The sequence below is a fragment of the Gymnoscopelus braueri genome (genome assembly GCF_963280865.1).
Source record: "Gymnoscopelus braueri genome assembly, chromosome: 22".
Taxonomy (NCBI): domain Eukaryota; kingdom Metazoa; phylum Chordata; class Actinopteri; order Myctophiformes; family Myctophidae; genus Gymnoscopelus; species Gymnoscopelus braueri.
The window spans coordinates 6,113,431-6,132,459 of NC_137624.1; the positions used below are offsets into that span (position 1 = coordinate 6,113,431).

General features: G+C 41.1%; 1 protein-coding gene across 2 annotated transcripts in view; it reads left to right on the forward strand.

Moving 5' to 3' along the window:
• tln1 (talin 1) overlaps positions 1-19,029 on the forward strand; it is a 116,894-nt gene that overhangs the window by 35,072 nt on the left and 62,793 nt on the right. For both annotated transcript variants that reach the window (XM_080420458.1, XM_080420457.1), the window contains exons 3-18: positions 1,303-1,468; positions 2,275-2,372; positions 3,251-3,380; positions 4,668-4,820; positions 6,867-7,009; positions 7,421-7,548; positions 8,436-8,496; positions 9,255-9,359; positions 10,413-10,568; positions 13,164-13,265; positions 14,047-14,123; positions 15,074-15,254; positions 15,773-15,886; positions 15,987-16,095; positions 16,849-17,057; positions 17,755-17,853. In XM_080420458.1, the coding sequence (XP_080276584.1) occupies positions 1,339-1,468; positions 2,275-2,372; positions 3,251-3,380; positions 4,668-4,820; positions 6,867-7,009; positions 7,421-7,548; positions 8,436-8,496; positions 9,255-9,359; positions 10,413-10,568; positions 13,164-13,265; positions 14,047-14,123; positions 15,074-15,254; positions 15,773-15,886; positions 15,987-16,095; positions 16,849-17,057; positions 17,755-17,853 (1,995 nt within the window). In that variant the 5' untranslated portion in view covers positions 1,303-1,338. The remainder of the gene's footprint in view (positions 1-1,302; positions 1,469-2,274; positions 2,373-3,250; positions 3,381-4,667; positions 4,821-6,866; positions 7,010-7,420; positions 7,549-8,435; positions 8,497-9,254; positions 9,360-10,412; positions 10,569-13,163; positions 13,266-14,046; positions 14,124-15,073; positions 15,255-15,772; positions 15,887-15,986; positions 16,096-16,848; positions 17,058-17,754; positions 17,854-19,029) is intronic.

The window sequence follows — 19,029 nt, forward strand, 5'->3', positions numbered from 1 at the left end:
TTTTTTAAAGGAAAATGTAAAATGTTGGAAAACATTGTCAAGCGGAAATTGCCGAGAGTGTGGTGAATTGCAGAGGTTCGTCCCTGGCCTACTGGGAGTGTGTGCAAAGTTTCACCCTGTTCGGTCCAACAGTGCCGGAGATGAGCTGTTCACAGTCACAGACACACACACACACACAATTAGACAGACACACACAAATATTCTCTTCCCCTCAGCCGTCTGGCCTGGCGGAGACAATAAGAAATGGAGTTGAAAGAGCTGCGATTAGTGCGCGGAACAGAGTGCCAGGCTATCCAGGTTATCCTTTTAGCATTTTTTTTTTTTTTACTGTACTGCCGTACTGTTTTCAAACTCGTTAAGCAAGTAATCAATCAATCAATCAATCTTTCTTTTCAACAACAGTTGTGCTGGTCAAGCTTTGTTGGTGGCGGCAGCTATGTAGTGCTGTCACGATTATGAAATTTAACTTGAAGATTAATTGTCATGCACATAATTGTGATTAACTATTTAATTGTGTTATTGTCGTTGAACATTGGAACATTAATGAAAATAAATGCGCAGAAATAGCTGATTTACAAGCTCACAACGTGTCATATCGCAATCGCAACGTGATGTGAGCTTGTAGATCCGCTGTTTCCGCTATTCTTTTATAATGTTTCAAAATGTATGAACATTGTTCAACCCCAGAAACGATTGTGACGATTCTGCAAAAATTATTGTGATTATCTTAAATAATTGCAATTAATTAGACAATTAAAGGTAGGGTAAGTGATATTTTTTGGTTAAAACAAAAAGTATTTTTTTAAAAGGTTAAAATACTATATTCTGATAGTAATCATTGCTATAGAGTATTTTTTCTGTAACAGGAGTCTCCCTGTCTCTCCAGCTCTTTAATAAACAGAAAATACATTTTTCGGTAGGTGTCAAAATCTCAGCCAATCAGGAGAAAGTACCCATTTTTAAGCTTAATTTGTATAGTGTTCCAGTTCCAATTTTGCATGCTCATTTCTTAGTGTCATCACTTCCAATTTCACTTGTTTAATCTGTATCTTGATTGAGTTCTCTGTCCTGGTTGGATAAAATTGGAAATGAAACTGAAACTGAAACAAAAATGCATTTTCTGTTTTATAAAGAGGTGGAGAGACAAGGAGACTCCTAATACTGAACAAACACTCTATCAATGAGTACTATCAGAATATAGAGCTATTTAACAATTATTTTAACCAACGCAAATCACTTACCCTACCTTAAGTAATCATTTGTGACAGTGTAATAGTGTGGCGGTTGTGTTTGTGTTTTCAGGTGTAGCAGCAGTACTGCGACCGGCCAGCAGCAAACATGGTGGCGCTGTCGCTAAAGATCAGCGTGGGCAACGTGGTGAAGACCATGCAGTTTGAGCCCTCCACCATGGTGTATGACGCATGTCGCATGATCAGAGAGAGAGTACCTGAGGCCCAGCTAGGACAACGTGAGAGAGACACACACACACACACACACACACACACACACACACACACACACACACACACACACACACACACACACACACACACACTATCTCTCTCTCTAGCTGAATTTCCGATACCCAAAACTTTCACACTCGCTCACTCTCCTTGCGTCCTCCACTCGCGCCTAAGCCCCGCCCCTGCGAGGAGGAGAGGATTCAATGCGAGGACGGAGTGGTCGACCGGTTGGCATCATAGGATCGGAATGCACTCTAGTGTAATTTCAAAGCGACGGCAAATTTCGCGATCACTTATGACTCGCCTCCACTAGCCTCCTCCAAAAAGCAAATGACCAATTGGGCCCAAACTATTTCCGGGTCAAGCTGGAGTGACCGAGTGGGAGTGAGCGAGTGGCCGAGATTTGGGGTATTGGAATTCAGCTTCACTCACTCACTCACTCTCAATCACTCATATTATTTACATTCACAGTCAGGGTTGGGAAAATTACGTTCAAAAGGCATTTCTTTGTCTCATCACTTCCAATTTCCCTTGTTGATCCTGTATCCCGTATGAGTGCTCTCTCCCGATTGGATAAAACTGGTATCCCGGCCTGAAAATGCATTTTCTGTTTACTAAACAGCTGGAGAGACGGGGAGACCCCTGTTACTGAACAAAACACTCTTTAAGCATTGATTACCTTAACAAGACAAAGCTACTGTATTTAACAATAAAAGACCAGCACTGGCTGCACCATTTAAAAAGCACAGCTATTTGATTTAGATCAAAAATAGAATGATATGAATGTTTGATGTATTTGTCTGTTTTGCAGCTAATGACTATGGTCTGTTCCTGTCCGACGAGGACCCAAAGAAGGGCATCTGGTTGGAGGCGGGCAAAGCTCTGGACTACTACATGTTGAGGAATGGGGTCAGTCCCTAACACTGTGATTCTCAAACGTTTTCATTTCAAGGATCCCCAGTTTACCATGCGATAGGCCGTTAGATCCCCGTAACTCTCAGCGTGTACAAATAGAACCAAAAGGACCCTTGTTTGGACCCTTAACACATTGAGTGCCAGGCACTATGCATCCAAATCATCCTCAGAGTGCCAGTGTTTTTACCGTGTCTTGGCGATCTTTAGACGGCTGCAGAAGCCACAACGTGGACCCGGAAGTAAAAAAAAGGTGTCCGGGCGAATAACATTTCTACCGTGATCAGCCATTTTAGATCGGATCATTGGGCCGGACGGATGTCACATTTTTTGGGATGGCGGCACCTCCGTCCATTAATTTTTTTCAGGGTCCTAGGATCCTTCCTAAGTTGCGTTAGAGCGCCCGCTTGTGGATTTTTTTTAATTTTTTTTTTACCGTAAATCTACGTTTATGGCACTCGACGGGTGTATTTGCAAAAACTTAGATCTACGTTTTTGGTACTCAGTGTGTTAAGGGTCCATTTGTACACTTAGAGTTACCAGTCATTTAGCTGGGGACCCCTGGGGGTCGCCGGCACCAGACATTCACAGAGGCCGATTTATGATTTTGCCGGTGGGTGCTCTCAACCCCAGAAGTTCAATGGAGAAGTGGCGCCCTGTTATTATTCTCTTTCTCAAGCTATATATTTTATGAAAAATGTATGTTTTGAAATACAACAGAAGGGTATATTTATGCCATTTGTGTTGCTAGGGACCCCTAGCAACAACCTAACCACCGCTTGACAACCAGACTGCGGACACACGCCAGAACTTAGATTGCAGGAGTCTCGATTGTTTTTTAAAATATTTGTATTTGATTTCCTCTGTGATACCAGGACACTCTGGAGTACAAGAAGAAACAGCGCCCCCTAAAGATCCGCATGCTGGACGGCACGGTGAAAACCGTCATGGTGGACGACTCCAAGATAGTCAGTGACATGCTCATGACCATCTGCGCCAGGATAGGTACGCTCACTGCAACCTGCATCAATGTTAACACATGAAGACCTGAAACCCATTCTACAAATCTCTTCTAAAACAGTTTTCCAAAAAGCCTATGTTTCTATATCAGTGGTTCTCAGACTTTTTCGTAATTGTCAAGGACCCCCAAAATTATATGTATTTGACCGTGGACCCCCCATCTCAAAATATTTTGTTCCAGGGACCCCCAGAAGGAAATATTGGGTTTAAAAATGTTCACTTAAAAAATATGTATGCATTTATATTCAAAGATTTGCAAAAAAAATCAAAGATTTGCACAAAAAAACAACGATTTTTCAAAAAAATTGCAGATCTAGAAGCTCATAGCGTGGCACTCTGTGCCGGGCTATAAGCTTGTATATCTGCTATTTTTGAATAGCCAAAGAAATCTAAAAATGACACAGATGCGATCCAGTTCTTAATGGGTTAATTTCATCGACTCAAACTACAACGAACGTTTTTCAACTACTTTCTTTCACAGACTAAATGAATTATGATGATGACAACTATGACTACATATATTGACAGTTTTGTCAACAAATAAAAATAAAAACTAGAGAAAAACGTTAGGGAGGGACTAGTGGAGAAGAGATCCAGTAGAACTAAGTCATTTTATGCTTGGTTGTGCGTACAGTCGGTGACGGTGTCACGCTCCGAAAGTAGCTCCGAAGCGTTGTGAGCTTGTAGATCGACAATTTTCGGCATGCAGCTCAGGTATTATGTCGCCATCACAGCCTGCCAAAAATACATTTTAGTCGACTAAATGCACTGTAGATATTTAGTCAACTAAAACTTTGCGCTCACTTTTCTTTAAATCTTTTTATGTTTGTGTTATTCTATTGTTGTTACTGTATATGCTTCTGCATTGTCTGAAGGAAGCCAAACCAAAATAGGTTTTACTCTTATGTACCTGTACACAAGATGTAACAATAAAGTACAACCTTGAACCTTGAACTAGACTAAAACTAAAAAAATTCAGATAACTAAAATAATGCCTAAAACTAAATGGTATTTTATTCAAAAGACTATGACTAAAACTAAAACATTTCTGATGACTAAAATATGACTAAACTAAATGGTACTTTACTCAAAAGACCATTGACCTGAATGCACGGTCAGGGACCACATGCAGTACCTTCCAAGGACCACCAATGGTCCACGGACCACCGTGTAGAGGGACATACCAGCAGACCTAGTATAGAGCCCTGGGGGACTACAGATAAGTTAAGTAAAGGGAATTGGAAGCTGATTTGTTTTTCTTTTCTCTGGCAGGCATCACAAACTATGACGAGTACTCTCTGGTGCGAGACATCGGCGAGGAGAAGAAGGAAGAGACGATGGGGACGCTGAAGAGGGACAAGACCCTCCTACGAGACGACAAGAAGATGGAGAAACTCAAACAGAAGCTGCACACAGACGACGAGCGTAAGATACACTATGTTTCAGTGGTGTTACATTTACTCAAGCACTGGACGTCATTTCAATTTTGAGGTATTTTTGCTTTATTGGAGTATTTCCAATTTTCACTATGTCTACTCCACTACATCTCAGAGGCAAATATTGTACTTTTACTCCACTACAATTATTTGAAAACTTTAGTTACTAGTTACTTTGCAGATTTCGATTATTATTACAAAACATACATTAACCCCTTCAGCCCTAAATACATTTCGGCCATTTGAAAATAGCCAATATACAAGCTCACAATGCGATACATTGTGAGCTTGTAGATCTGCTATTTTCAAAGGATTTTTATACATTTGAAAACTTGTGAAATGGGACATTCTGAAAAATTTGTACTTTCTACTTTTGTACTTATTTTTTTTATACTTTTTTATTGGATTTTTTTACAACATGATAAACACATCAGAGTATAAACAACTATAAAATATACTTTTGTACTTTTAAGCACATTTTGATACCAATACTTGTGTACTTTTACTCAAGTACATTTTGATTACCGGACTTTTACTTGTAACTTCTACATTGCGGTATTGATACTTTTACTTGAGTAAAAAAATGTAGTACTTTTTCCACCACTACTATATTTCTCCATCTCTGTAGCACAGACAGATGCTCATTTCCACCTCTGAATAACATCGCAAAACACGGGCATTGCTGTTTCTTTTGTTGTCATTTTCCTTGCACCCTGCGATGTCACACGTCAGAACTCTTTAGGATGTTTATCACAACTTTGCGACTCAGAGTTCAGATCTGTAAGAATTAACATGCTACAAAACTATGTCCTGTGTCTCCATTCCATTTCACAATATATTTAGATTGTCATGATGATTCGTATCCTTTAACCCATTAAGACCGATTCTAAAAATGTTTTCTAAATCCAAACAGTTTTTTGAAAAAATATATAAAAAAAAAAAAATCACGATTTTTCTAAAATAGCAGATCTACAAGCTCATAGCGCGGCACTCGGTGCCGCGCTATGAGCTTGTATATCTGCTATTTTTGTATAGCCAAGGAAATCTAAAGTGACACAGATGCGTTCCAGGTCTTAATGGGTTAAATCAGCGGTTTTTCAATAGGTGGTCCGTGGACCACTGGTGGTCTGTGAAGGTATTGCATTTGGTCCCTGACCATGCATTTAGTAATGTAGAAAGTGAAAGTGAATATTCTCTTCCATGGAACAGTGCAATAAGGATCTGGTGATGACGCGTCAATGTTGTCAGTTAACTGGGAAGTCGGAGGTCAAGAAATTCCACAGAAAATCTTAAGGAAGTGTCTGGGAGTTATTACATTATGAGTTGCTACACGCCCGATTGAGTCATCATTATTAGGAAAAGTGCCCATATAATCCCATGTGTCTGCTCACTCATACATGATTACAAAACGTGAGTTTAGTGGAAGGTTGGATAAAGTAAGAGAATGTTATAAGGGTAGCTGTGGGGTAGGAATAGATCAGTGGGTCTCAACCATTTTTTTAAAGCTCTGGAACTCTCACATATTTCAGTTAAATAATGCCTGGGCTTGATATACAGTAGTTTGTTGCACATAGTATCGTGCAACGAATCAAGCCCTTAACAGTCATTATTTAATTGCAAGCTTTTTCACCCACACCACGCCTATTAATTCAATACATTAATATTTTCTTACATTTGATGGACTTATTCAATATTATTTTAATACATTTTTACAAAGGTATTTTATTCTTTTTTACATGTATTCTATTTACATGTTAAAACATTTTCCCATGGACCACCTGCAGGCCTAATTATGCCATGGACCGTTAGTCTGTGGACTATTGGTTGAGAAACAGTGGGATGCAGACATGGGATGCATAGCAAGTGTTACCAAAGCACTAATCTTAGTCCATATCCCCACCCAACACAACAGTGGTCTCCAGGTTGGTTCTTAGTCAGGGTGGTGGTCCCTGATTCACAATCAGTTGAAAACCCCTGCTTTAAATCATGGCAGAGAACAGAGTGTGCTAATAAAGTTTTTTGAATGTATATCCAGTGAACTGGCTGGATCACGGCAGAACGTTGAGGGAACAGGGCGTGGAGGAAACGGAGATGCTTCTACTCAGGAGAAAATTCTTCTACTCGGACCAGAACGTTGATTCCAGAGACCCTGTCCAGCTCAACTTACTCTACGTTCAGGTACAACTCAACCAATCCTCCTACTCCATGCAATGTCAAAGTAGTTACTTTCGTCAAAACGTTCTGCTTTTTCCCCCCTACTACATGATTCCTCCAGTAGAGTGAAAAATATGAGATAAAATAAGAAAAATTATGACCTGACGAAGACGTAATTGAAACGTTGTCGTTTTTTTCTGTGCTTTGCACCCTGTGAAAAATAAAAAAGGCTCAAATCAGCCCAGTTGCTCCAGCGCCTTCTTTATTCAGTCATAAAATAAGATAAATTACAGCACAAAGTCATCGCATATGGTATGTATTTTTATTTTTAAGTCGGAGGATATCGCATAGTGAAAAGTAGATTTCACTGGAATGGAATTATGGAATAATACTCTGTGTGTGTGTGTGTGTGTGTGTGTGTGTGTGTGTGTGCAGGCCCGCGATGACATTCTAAATGGATCGCACCCGGTCTCCTTTGAAAAAGCGTGCGACTTCGCTGGCTACCAGTGTCAGATCCAGTTCGGGGACCACGACGAGAACAAACACAAACCTGGATTCCTAGAGTGAGTACTGTACATCACCTGTTCGGGCAGAAACCTCATATCGCCATATTTTAACCCATTATGACACATCGGTGTGTCATTTTTGGATTTCTTTGGCTATTTTCGTAAGATCTTGACAATTTGTGCAAATCTTTGAATAATATATATAATTATTTTTAAAGTGAACATTTTTAACTCCAATATGCTCCCGGGGGTCCCTGGAACAAAACAAAATATTTTGTTTCCGGGACCCCCAGAAGCAAAGATTTGAGTTACAAATGTTCGCTTTAAAAAAGAATATATATATATATTCAAAGACTTGCAAAAATGTTCACCATTTAAAAAAAAATAGCAGATCTACAAGCCCATATCGCGGCACTCTGTGCCAAAGAAATCTAAAAATGACACAGATTCTTTCCCGGTCTTAATGGGTTCATGTTTTACGTTTTCATGTCCCTTACTTCGTCATGCAAGAGGTAGTGAAAATAGCCGATCTGAGCTTGTAGATCTGATATTTTCTCTATCTTGAATGTTTTTGAAAGTGGTTTAGTGTATGTGGGGGTTTTATTTAACAGTATTTAACAAGAGCTTAGTTATGACTAAATAACTACGTTGGATCCATTCGAACACCGGTTCTTTTATCCATTTCCTGAAAAGTAACAGTTTTGGACATACAAGGTTTCCACCTTTTGATATCTAAATATCCCTAATATGGTGTTCTGTCTTTGTATAAATAAAAAAAAACAATGTGTTTGCAGGGTAGGCTAAATGATTAAATTAGCATGTTGATTGCCAATGTGTTGACCACATTTATTTTGATTTATTTAAAGGATAGGTCAGGGTTTTTTTCATATTTGATCTTGCACATTTGGAGATTAATTGTACTTCCCTTATATTCACCTCTGCAGTATGAAAGAGTTCCTCCCCAAAGAATACATCAAAATTAAAGGAGAGAAGAGGATCTTCCAGGTAAGAACTGTCTATCTCGCATTATTATTATTATTATTATTATACTCAGTGGTGTAAAGTAACGAAGTACATGTACTCAAGTACTGTACTTAAGGACCATGTTTAGGTACTTTTACTTTACTGGAGTATTTCCAATTTCCAATACTTTTACTTCTACTCCACTACATCTCAGAGGCACATATTGTACTTTTACCCCACTACAATTATTTGAAAACCTTTTTTTTTTTACTAGTTACTTTGTAGCTTTAGATTATTATTAAAACACATACAGTAACCACTTCAGCCCTATATACATTTCAGCCATTTGAAAATAGCCGACCTACAAGCTCACAATGCGTCTCATCGCAACGCATTGTGAGCTTGTAGATTGGCTATTTTCAACAGTTGAAAACTTGAAATGGGACATTCTGCATAATGAGTAAGTTCATTTTAAATTCTGGACTTTTACTTGTAACAGAGTACTTTTACAATGCCGTATTGATACTTTTACTCAAGTAATATATGTGAGTACTTTTTCCACCACTGACTGTAGAACAACCACACATTGAATAAATCTAGGCTGTAAACAGAATCCTCCCCACCGTTACTCTTCATTGATTGGTTCAACGTTACTTAGCAGCAGACACACAGTAATTAGCGCTCTAGGAAGTGGAGAGTTACGATGTGACACGGTTGATACATCCCGACTTCAATGCCAGCTCTGATATTCTGTGTATGTACGATTGTGCATTAATTGTGTTGTCTCTCGTCCCGTGTAGTCGCACAAGAATTACCAGAACATGACGGAGATCGAGGCCAAGGTGGCCTACGTCAAACTGGCCCGCTCTCTCAAAACATACGGAGTGTCCTTCTTCCTCGTCAAGGTAAAGCCCTGGTTCATACTCTCAATGGCGCCACACCACGAAAACCGATCTACAGATGCACGGTGCTGTGAGCTTGTAGATCGGCTATTTTCGTGCGGCGATGGAGCATGAATTTGGCATAATAACAGCGCTTCGTATCCCACAGAGTTTTGGGGTATTTTTCTGCCTTTATTTATAGTCTGTAGTGGACCATCGGGAGCGTGACTCGAACCCGCGGTGAGCTGTCAGGCTACTTATGAGCCTATAGGTGCCCGGACTGCAAGGCCAGCGGGATCGGGCCCATGTGTTGAGTTTTGCCTTGGTTTATATTAGTTTCAGATATGACGGGGTATTTTGTGTTGACAAATTTGGCCAATTTGACAAACACTAAAACTACATTTTCTCTAGATTATTTTCTATTGGCTAGTACACAATAGACAGAAGACTTAACATAATTTCTTGTTAAGAATTCTAGAAAAAATAATTCTAAGTTGGGTTTTAGTTTAGTTTTTGTTAATGGGACACTTTGCTGATTTTGAACCTAAACATTGACACGGTGGAAAATATGTAAATGTCCGCATAATGACTTCAAATGATGCGTTCTAAAATGTTCCTTTAAAGGGATAGTTCACCGATTAGTCGATTAGTCACCCCATGGAGACTTGAATTCATGGATATATTTTAGTTTTTGTCACATTCCTAAGCCAATAATTTGATGACCGGCAGCGGTTCCGGTAGGAGACACAAAGAGTCTCCTTTGTGTCTCCTACTGGATACATTAGCAGCTTTGTGCCGGTAATCAAATTATTGTCTCAGGAATGCGACAAAAACTAAAAATAATCCATGAATTCAATGCTTCATGGGGTGTGTAATTGATAGAATATAAGTAATTTTCGGGGTGAACTACTCCTTTTATCCTATAATGACCTTACATTTAAACCGTTCTAAGATACAACTGCCCTTGAAACCAAAGCCTAATTTCTACTCTGTCGTGCGGCGAAAATAGCCGGTCTCTGCAATATCCCGAGTTTTCAAGAGTGTCAACGCGTCCCTCGATTGTCGCCCCCTTTGTAGGAGAAGATGAAGGGCAAGAACAAGCTGGTGCCGCGTCTGCTGGGCATCACCAAGGAGAGCGTGATGCGCGTGGAGGAGAAGACCAAGGAGGTCGTGCAGGAGTGGAACCTCACCAACATCAAGCGCTGGGCCGCCTCGCCCAAGAGCTTCACCCTGGTGGGTCCATTACTCTTTCAACCCATTAACACATTCACCGCCAGGTACTATGCACCTGTAAAACACAGGAGCGGAGATACAGAATATCTCCCAAATACTTTAACCAGGAAATAATAACAGATTCAGAGCTGCGCTACTGAATCTGTCGGGAGCCCCGTTCAGAACGTGTGAGCGTTGGCCTACAAGTGGGCCGTACCCTCAGATCAGGAAGCAGGCCGCGCTTTACCCAATCAAATGTAGTTGCCGGGATTTACGTCTGTGCGTTCGCTTCCCACTGGAAACAAACCCAAACTCATTTAACAATGGCGTCCTCGGAGCCGAAAAAAACCACGGAAAGTTAGTAACATTTTAACTTGCTCTTTCATCATAGAAACAAGTGGGCTTATAACCAAAACAATCCATGTTCTTTGGGAGAAATGGTGTTAGTGTTCCGTGGAGAAATATTGTTAGTGGGAACGAAAACATAGGCGTACCACCGGAAGTGGAGGGCTGAGGGCAGCGACCAAACACCGGTTTCCAGTCATCGCCGGCCTATTTAATGACTCCCCCCAGAGTCAAATGCAAAAGTGAAAAACGCTGGGGGTGCCGTTTTTCCTTTTTATTTGACGATGGGTTCCCAGATTGACCAGGAAGTGAATGGAGCAGTAACTCTTTGGATCGCGTTATCTCCTCGTTCTTTGTGAAAAACGAGGAATAAAAATAAGAAAATATATATATAATATATATATATATATATTTTTTTTTTAAACGTAGATTTACGTGATTGGCGGTGAACGGTTGTATTTGCATTGACGCAGATCTATGTGATTGTCAGGGAATGTGTTAAGACCGGAAACGCATGTGTAATTTTTGGCTATTCCAAAAATAGCAGATCTACAAGCTCTGCCGCGCTATGAGCCTGTAGATCTGCTATTTTTGGAATAGCCCAAACTCTAAAATAATGGTTATATAGCCAAAAAAAAGCATTGTGAGCTTGTCGATCTGGTATATTCAGCCAATGTTCCCCTCAGAAAAGGGATGCTAGGGTTGAAGTGGTTCATATAAAAACACACTTCAGCCACTTCAAACTTCTCAAAACCACTTCAAACTTCGTTGTCCCTGACTCCTATACTTCGGAAGATAGGATGGCTGAAAGGTGTGATGGTGTTGTGTGCCTGCGTGGGGTTCAGACAGCTTCCCTGTGCTGATTTGAGTGAACAGAGGTCCATTTGGTTCCTGACAATGAATCTTTTATCTGGGGACCGCCCCTGAAACCTGCACAGCCACTTTCTCATGAAGTTGATAACAACTGGGCTGATCATGTTTATTAAATAATACTTACCTGGCAGTTGACGCCACCTCGACCTCAACTTGAGGCAGCTGGCCAGAACAAACTGGACGTTACAACAATTATACGTACAGTATATAGTTATTAACAATCTCAGGACAAATGAGACACTTAATTGTGGGGTGTTAGTTTGAGGGAAAAAAACTAAACAAAAAAAAAAAAAAACATAAGAATGCTGTCCTGTATACTATATTTACAGTATGGGCCGATCATTGTCAAACAGTTCAAATTTGAAGAATTATGACAAAATGATTATGCCTTAAGTTCTGCTCACTGACTGGACTCACTGATGACACTAGTGGCATATTTAATGCATTGCTGACCTCTAGTGGCGACCGGGTCAACAGTTAATATAATGTGGAATTAATATAAATTAGTTTGGGTACAGCAAAGATTCCTTTTGCTGCTTTACTTTAGCGTCGCCATGGGAAATGCTACTCCAGCTAATCATTATTGACGTATAGAGAATTGTTAGTCATTTTGTGTAAACATTTTGATTTACACAATTATTTTTGTTTAATTGCGGGAGTCATTGTTCAAACAGACCAAGGACCCAGTAGTCTTTGTAGTGTTTTTGTAGCAAAAAGACTAAAAAGTTATGACTTTAACACATTCCATGCCAGAGTTTAATCTCATAATGTACTCACCAGTGCCAGCGTTTTATTGTTGTTTTTTAGTTTTTTTCATGTCGCCACAGACCTCGCTAAATAAGTTAAAAGTGCGCGTTCATTTGGTTCTAAACACACAGCGGATCCGTGAGAAACGGCCAGCGAAAACCGTTTCCAAATCCGTGCCGCCATCTTGAAGCTACAGCCGATCAACGGTAAACAGTGATCAGCGAGGAGAAAAACAACAACCAGAGAAAATCGAGTTTTAAACAGGATCCCAGACAGGAAGCGGATACGATCGAAAAAAACGGAACCCGAATAATTCCGTTTCCGACCGGAAACCGGAAACGGAAATGGATCAAAAAAATTCGGAAAGTGCACCTGGGGCACTTAACATGGGAATCGGCGGTTCGCGTAGATCTACGCGACTGGCACGCTGCGGCTTTAAATAGGTTCGCGTAGATCTACGCGACTGGCATGCAATGTGTTAATAAGATAAGAGCGACGCAAACATATGTGGGATAACAAAAATAAAAAAGACAGTTCACACAAGGCAACCTGCTTGAGTATTCACCGCCCCCATGTGGACCGAGTGAGCATGCCTTTTGCTCTTGTTTGCAATGTCTCATCTGCTAATTAATGCTTTGGTGTGTTCATTAGGACTTTGGTGACTACCAGGACGGCTATTACTCTGTTCAGACCACTGAGGGGGAGCAGATAGCCCAGCTGATAGCTGGATACATCGACATTATTCTCAAAAAGGTAACTGGTGGAGATTCCAGTCTAGTCTACTACGTCAGATAAATACTGAATAATACTGTGTTCAACATTAGCAGCTACAAAGTGACAGGCTACAAGCAGTGGTCTAAAGTAACTACTGTAAGTACATTTACTCAAGTACTGTACTTCAGTACAATGTTGAGGTACTTACTTTACTGGAGTGTTTCCAATACTTTTACTTCTACTCCACTACATCTCAGATGTGAATATTGTACTTTTACTCCACTACAATTATTTGAAAACTTTAGTTACTAGTTACTTTGCAGATATAAATTATTACATTATAAAACATACATTAACCACTTTAGCTCTGTTTTATACATACGTAGGCTATTTGAAAATATCCGATCTACAAGCTCACAACGTGTCGCATCGTGACGCGTTGTGAGCTTGTAGATCGGCTATTTTCAAACATTTTTGTAATTTGGTACTTTAAGTACATTACTTTAAGTACATTTGGATACCAATAACTTTTGTACTTTTACTCAAGTCAATTTTGAATTCCAGACTTTCACTTGTAACAGAGTATATCTATATTGCACTATTGATACTTTTACTTAAGTAAAACATTTGAGTAATTTTTCCACCACTGTTGATTTGGGACGGTAAGATCTGAAATATCAAGGGGGGGGGGGGGGGGTGAGATGGTCTTATCTGATATGATACCTAAATCTAATTGCACATATTCAAATCTCATACATTCAGATTACATCTATAACAATATGATTAATCTATTTTAATTTATAATACTGTCTCTCTACAGAAAAAGAGCAAGGACCACTTTGGGCTGGAGGGTGATGAGGAGTCCACCATGCTGGAAGACTCTGTGTCTCCCAAAAAGTAACCGCTGCTCTCTCTCTACCTTGTATTTATAGTGGTGGTTAGATTTCTTTGGCTATTCAAAAATGGCAGATATACAAGCTCATAGCGCGGCAGCAAGCTTGTAGATCTGCTATTTTTGAAAAATCGTGAAAATGTGTGCAAATCTTTTTTTTAAGCGAACATTTGTAACTCAACGTAACTTTGCTTCTGGGGATTCTACATTTCTTCTAAATCCTAGCAGTTTTTTGAAAAAACTTATGTTGCTATAATATAGTGGTTCTCAAACTTTTTTCATGTCAAGGACCCCCAAAATGTATAGACCAATTATTTGTTTACCAACATCGAGGCTGGATGCACAGGTGACTGTTTCATGTAATCAATTCCCAACAGATCCCCAAACCTGTTGTTTTGGGGTGCGCTGGTTTCAGTTCATTCAACCTCCTCTTGTGTGTTGGCTAGTGAGGCGCGCCTTAGCGAGACATATATACTTCATCGCGCAACGGTATTGTGCACTGAGAATAACTGACATACAAGCTCACTACCGCGTCGCGAATGCGACAGTTGTGAGCTTGGAGGTCTGCTATTCTCGGCGCGTTCCCTCCACACTGGGAGAAAAACAGCATCTGAAAGTTTGATGGGATGCATTTTTACACGTGAGGCTGTGACCACTTTAGCATTAGCATCTTATGAGCGGTGGGGTTCATTTGGTGCCTACGCACGCATACTGGTTCTTATCAGTGTGATGTTGTCTGATAAGGGGTCTATCCCCCAGAAGCAAAGATTTGAGTTACAAATGTTTGCTTTACACCAATTTTCACGATTTTTCCAAGCCGCGCTACGAGTTTGTATATCTGCTATTTTTGAATATTCCCCAAAAAAACTTAAATGACACCGACGCGTTCCCGGCTTTAATGGGTTTAAATCAAGCCCCATCACGTGTGATGTCATGCCCTCCTCCGCCCCCACAGGTCCACGGTGCTGCAGCAGCAGTTCAACAAGGTGGGCCGGGTGGAGACGGGCTCCGTGGCCCTCCCGGCCATCATGCGCTCGGGGGCCGGCGGCCCCGAGAGCTTCCAGATGGGCTCCATGCCTCAGGCCAAGCAGCACATCACCAGCGGGCAGATGCACAGGGGACACATGCCGCCACTGGTACGTGTATATAGAGCTTTTATGTGTATTAATTCACCGTGGATACATGGATACATTAAGTTAAACTTGCAGAGTGACGCGTTACTTTACCTTGGTTACATCTTCTGATAGATGTACTTGAATGTTGACATGAAATATTAATAATCCCGTTTAGTGTTTCATTAGCGCGATCGTGACAAAATTGGCTACAGCTTGAAGCGACGGCGCACGTCAACACACGTTGAAACAAAGGCAAAGATAAGGATAGCAAGGATTCAACAGTGATGTCACTGTTACGAATCAGGAAGTAGCACGGACGAAGCTGTTTATAATCCACAGTGACATCACTGACAAATCCTTGGCATCTTCATGTGACCGACTCAACTTTTCTCCGCTCTTCGACAAATCCTGGCGACGCAAGGTTATAGATTCACGGCCCGGGGAAACTTGGAATTCCCGGCCGCCTTCTCGCGGACCGGTGGTACTGTACGTATTGTGTACAGTGGAACCCCTGTACTAATTGTGTGAACCCTCCACAGACGTCGGCCCAGCAGGCGTTAACGGGGACCATCAACAGCAGCATGCAGGCGGTGCAGGCTGCCTGGGCCAACCTGGACGAGCTGGACGCCCTGCCTCCTCTGGGCACTGACGCTGTAAGACACACTCATACTTTATAAATAAATTAAAAAAAATTCAATGAAATATTACTTGGAGCACCTTTTAACTCGTTCTCCGTTTGCTCCTTATGTCCAGGCGTCTCAAGCGTGGCGCAGGAACAAGATGGACGAGTCCAAACATGAGATCCATTCCCAGGTGGACGCCATCACAGCGGGCACCGCGTCCATGGTCAACCTCACTGCAGGTACAAACAGTTTCTGTGGCCTTAATCGGATCAAGGCCCCTCTTTATACTTTGGCTATTCAAAAATAGAAGATCTACAAGCCCATAGCGCGGCACCGAGTGCCGCGTTATGAGCTTTGTAGATCTGCTATTTTTGAAAAATCTTGACAAATTGTGCAAATGTTTGAATATATATTTTTTAAAGCGAACATTTTAAACTCAAATCTTTGCTTCTGGGGGGTCCCTGGAACAAAATATTTTGAGATGGGAGTCCACGGCCAAATACATTTTGAGGGTCCTTGACATGAAACCACTAGTCTAAACAATGTACGAAATAACAATGTGTACATTGAAACTCTACGATACCGGGGTAATGAAACTAGCTTCTGTTTAAATAACATACTATCTAAAACATTTTTTTTAACATTGTGGTCAAGAAAACAAGCCTAAGTAAAAACAAACAAGAATTAATCGGATAACATCGCGGACAAACCGCAACCACCAGTCTTTACAAGCGCCTTCACAGAAAAACAAGGGCAATGTCGCTTACAATAAGCAGACATGGCAACCAATCATGACGCGTTGCAGAGCTTTTACCAAGCGCTCCCCCACCGTATATATATATATGAACAGAAGTGCACGCCCACAATTCAGTCTAAACACATCCCACAAATGGACAGGGTGTTTCTTAGAGTGTTACACACACTCTCAAAAAACCATAAGAACACCTGACAGGTACACACATGTAATAATAACCGTGGTGTGTGTCCTCCAGGCGACCCGGCAGAGACGGACTACACGGCGGTGGGCTGCGCCGTCACCACCATCTCCTCCAACCTGACGGAGATGTCCAAGGGGGTGAAGCTGCTCGCCGCGCTCATGGAGGACGAGGGCGCCAACGGGCAGCAGCTGCTGGGCGCCGCCAAGAACCTGGCGTGCGCCGTGTCCGACATGCTGAAGACCGCCCAGCCCGCCAACACCGAGGTACACACACAGCGGTGGAATGTAACTATATTGATTAGATTTTGGTAAAAGAAATACAAGTGCAGTAGGTGGCCAGTGACTTTGACCAGTTTCACTTTCAAAACCTTTGCATCATGCATGCCACACAAACAGAATGCGATGCGTTTGGTTGATATAACACGTTTTTTCATATAGAGTCTTATCCACAAGGATTCTGTTTGTGTGACATGCATGATGCAAAGGTTTTGAAATTGAAACTGGTCAAAGTCCCAAGTAAAACAAATACAAGTAATCACAAATACAACTAACAATATAAGCGTAATGAAACCTGTATTTCCAATGTCATCCTGCAACAGAAATCAAAATAAATAGTCCAATACAATCCCTAATGTCAAACACAGATTAGCCTGCATCACTAGCCTGCAGTAGATGTAGTAGTACTGCACTTGTTGACATATTTTTTGTTGAGTTTATTTAGGATTTCCATTAACGGTTACACGTGGTGGCAACTGCTGTTCTTCCTGGGGTCCACACAGAACAAATACAAACATACAAAAAACAAAAGCAAGTCTTGCCATTCGTCAATACATTATACTATATGAGCTTTTGACTAAATAATAACATTGGATGCATTGAAAAGTAACGCTTTTGGACACACAAGGTTTCCAGAATATTTCTGATGTGTGTTTTTTGTGTGTTTTTTTGGGGGGGGTTCCAGCCTCGCCAGATTCTGCTGCAGGCTGCAGGGAACGTGGGCCAGGCCAGTGGCGAGCTGCTCTCGCACATCGGCGAGACCGACACCGATCCACACTTCCAGGTGAGTCTGCCGCCAAGAGTAGAGCCTAGTTTCCCAGCCCTTTTCCTCACCTCAGAGGAGAAAAGCCTGGTATAACGACCTAATGCAGAGAGTGTCTATAGGGCGGGACATCCGTCATATTTACTTCCCCCGGAAGCTGTCTTTTTTTTGACCAATCACAACACATAGACCATATCCGTTGGGGGATATGAGCACCCAAAGTGGTCCGCTTGTTTCCCGGATGTGGCAACACCGGCGCTTGTTTCGTGCACATGATTTGGCAACCCGGGAGCCGGCGAACACAAAAACGCTAATAAACAGCTGATATTTGGGGAAAGCGAAAAACGGGCTTCGGTGTCCCGTGCACATGGTAATGGTCAATGGCTGTGTGCAAATGCAGATCAATTGCTCCAGCCACTGAGAACCGGGTAGAAGAGATTTTGGGGACTCGCTCACAGAGCTTTGTAGCATTATAGGAGGATTTGGCACTATCAACGTTATTGCCACATCACTGCTTTACAGACGTACAGTGGGTGAAATTAGTTTTTGCGTATACACGTCGCAAAATGGGTAAAATTACGATGGAGCTCCATCATGATTTTTTTCCAGAAAGGGAAAAGAAAAGTCACGGGGGAGAGCAGGGAGTAAGAAATAAAACATTAAATAAGCATGTCAAAGAGAACATTAAAAAAATATATAGATAGATGGATAGATGGATATATACTTTATTAATCCCGAAGGAAATTTGTTTTGTTCAACAGCTCCAGTGCAACACATTCATACAGATTGTAAATAAAAAAGAAGCATGATGAACATATGAAATACATTACATCAATGGGAATAAATGCAATAAGAATACAAAACTATCAGTTAAGAAGCTAAAAAAATAAATATAGATGTGTTCTCTTTTAACTGTTTTTTTAAAGAACAGCAGATAGATACAGTGAATTCAGTACATGAGCATAAGGTGAAAAAGTAGGGACACATCAGTCCACATAGCGGCCAATCTGTGGCAGGTACTGTATGTGCATGATTAGACATAAGGTGCAATAAAAAGGCATTTTACAGGTTAAAAAGAAATGTCAGGTCCACAGGGAAAGTAAAGTCCACACAGAGGAACACACCCACATGAAGGGAGAAAAAAAGGGAAAAAATAAATCACACCCAGTGGGAGTAAGCGGTGCACTACTCTGTTTG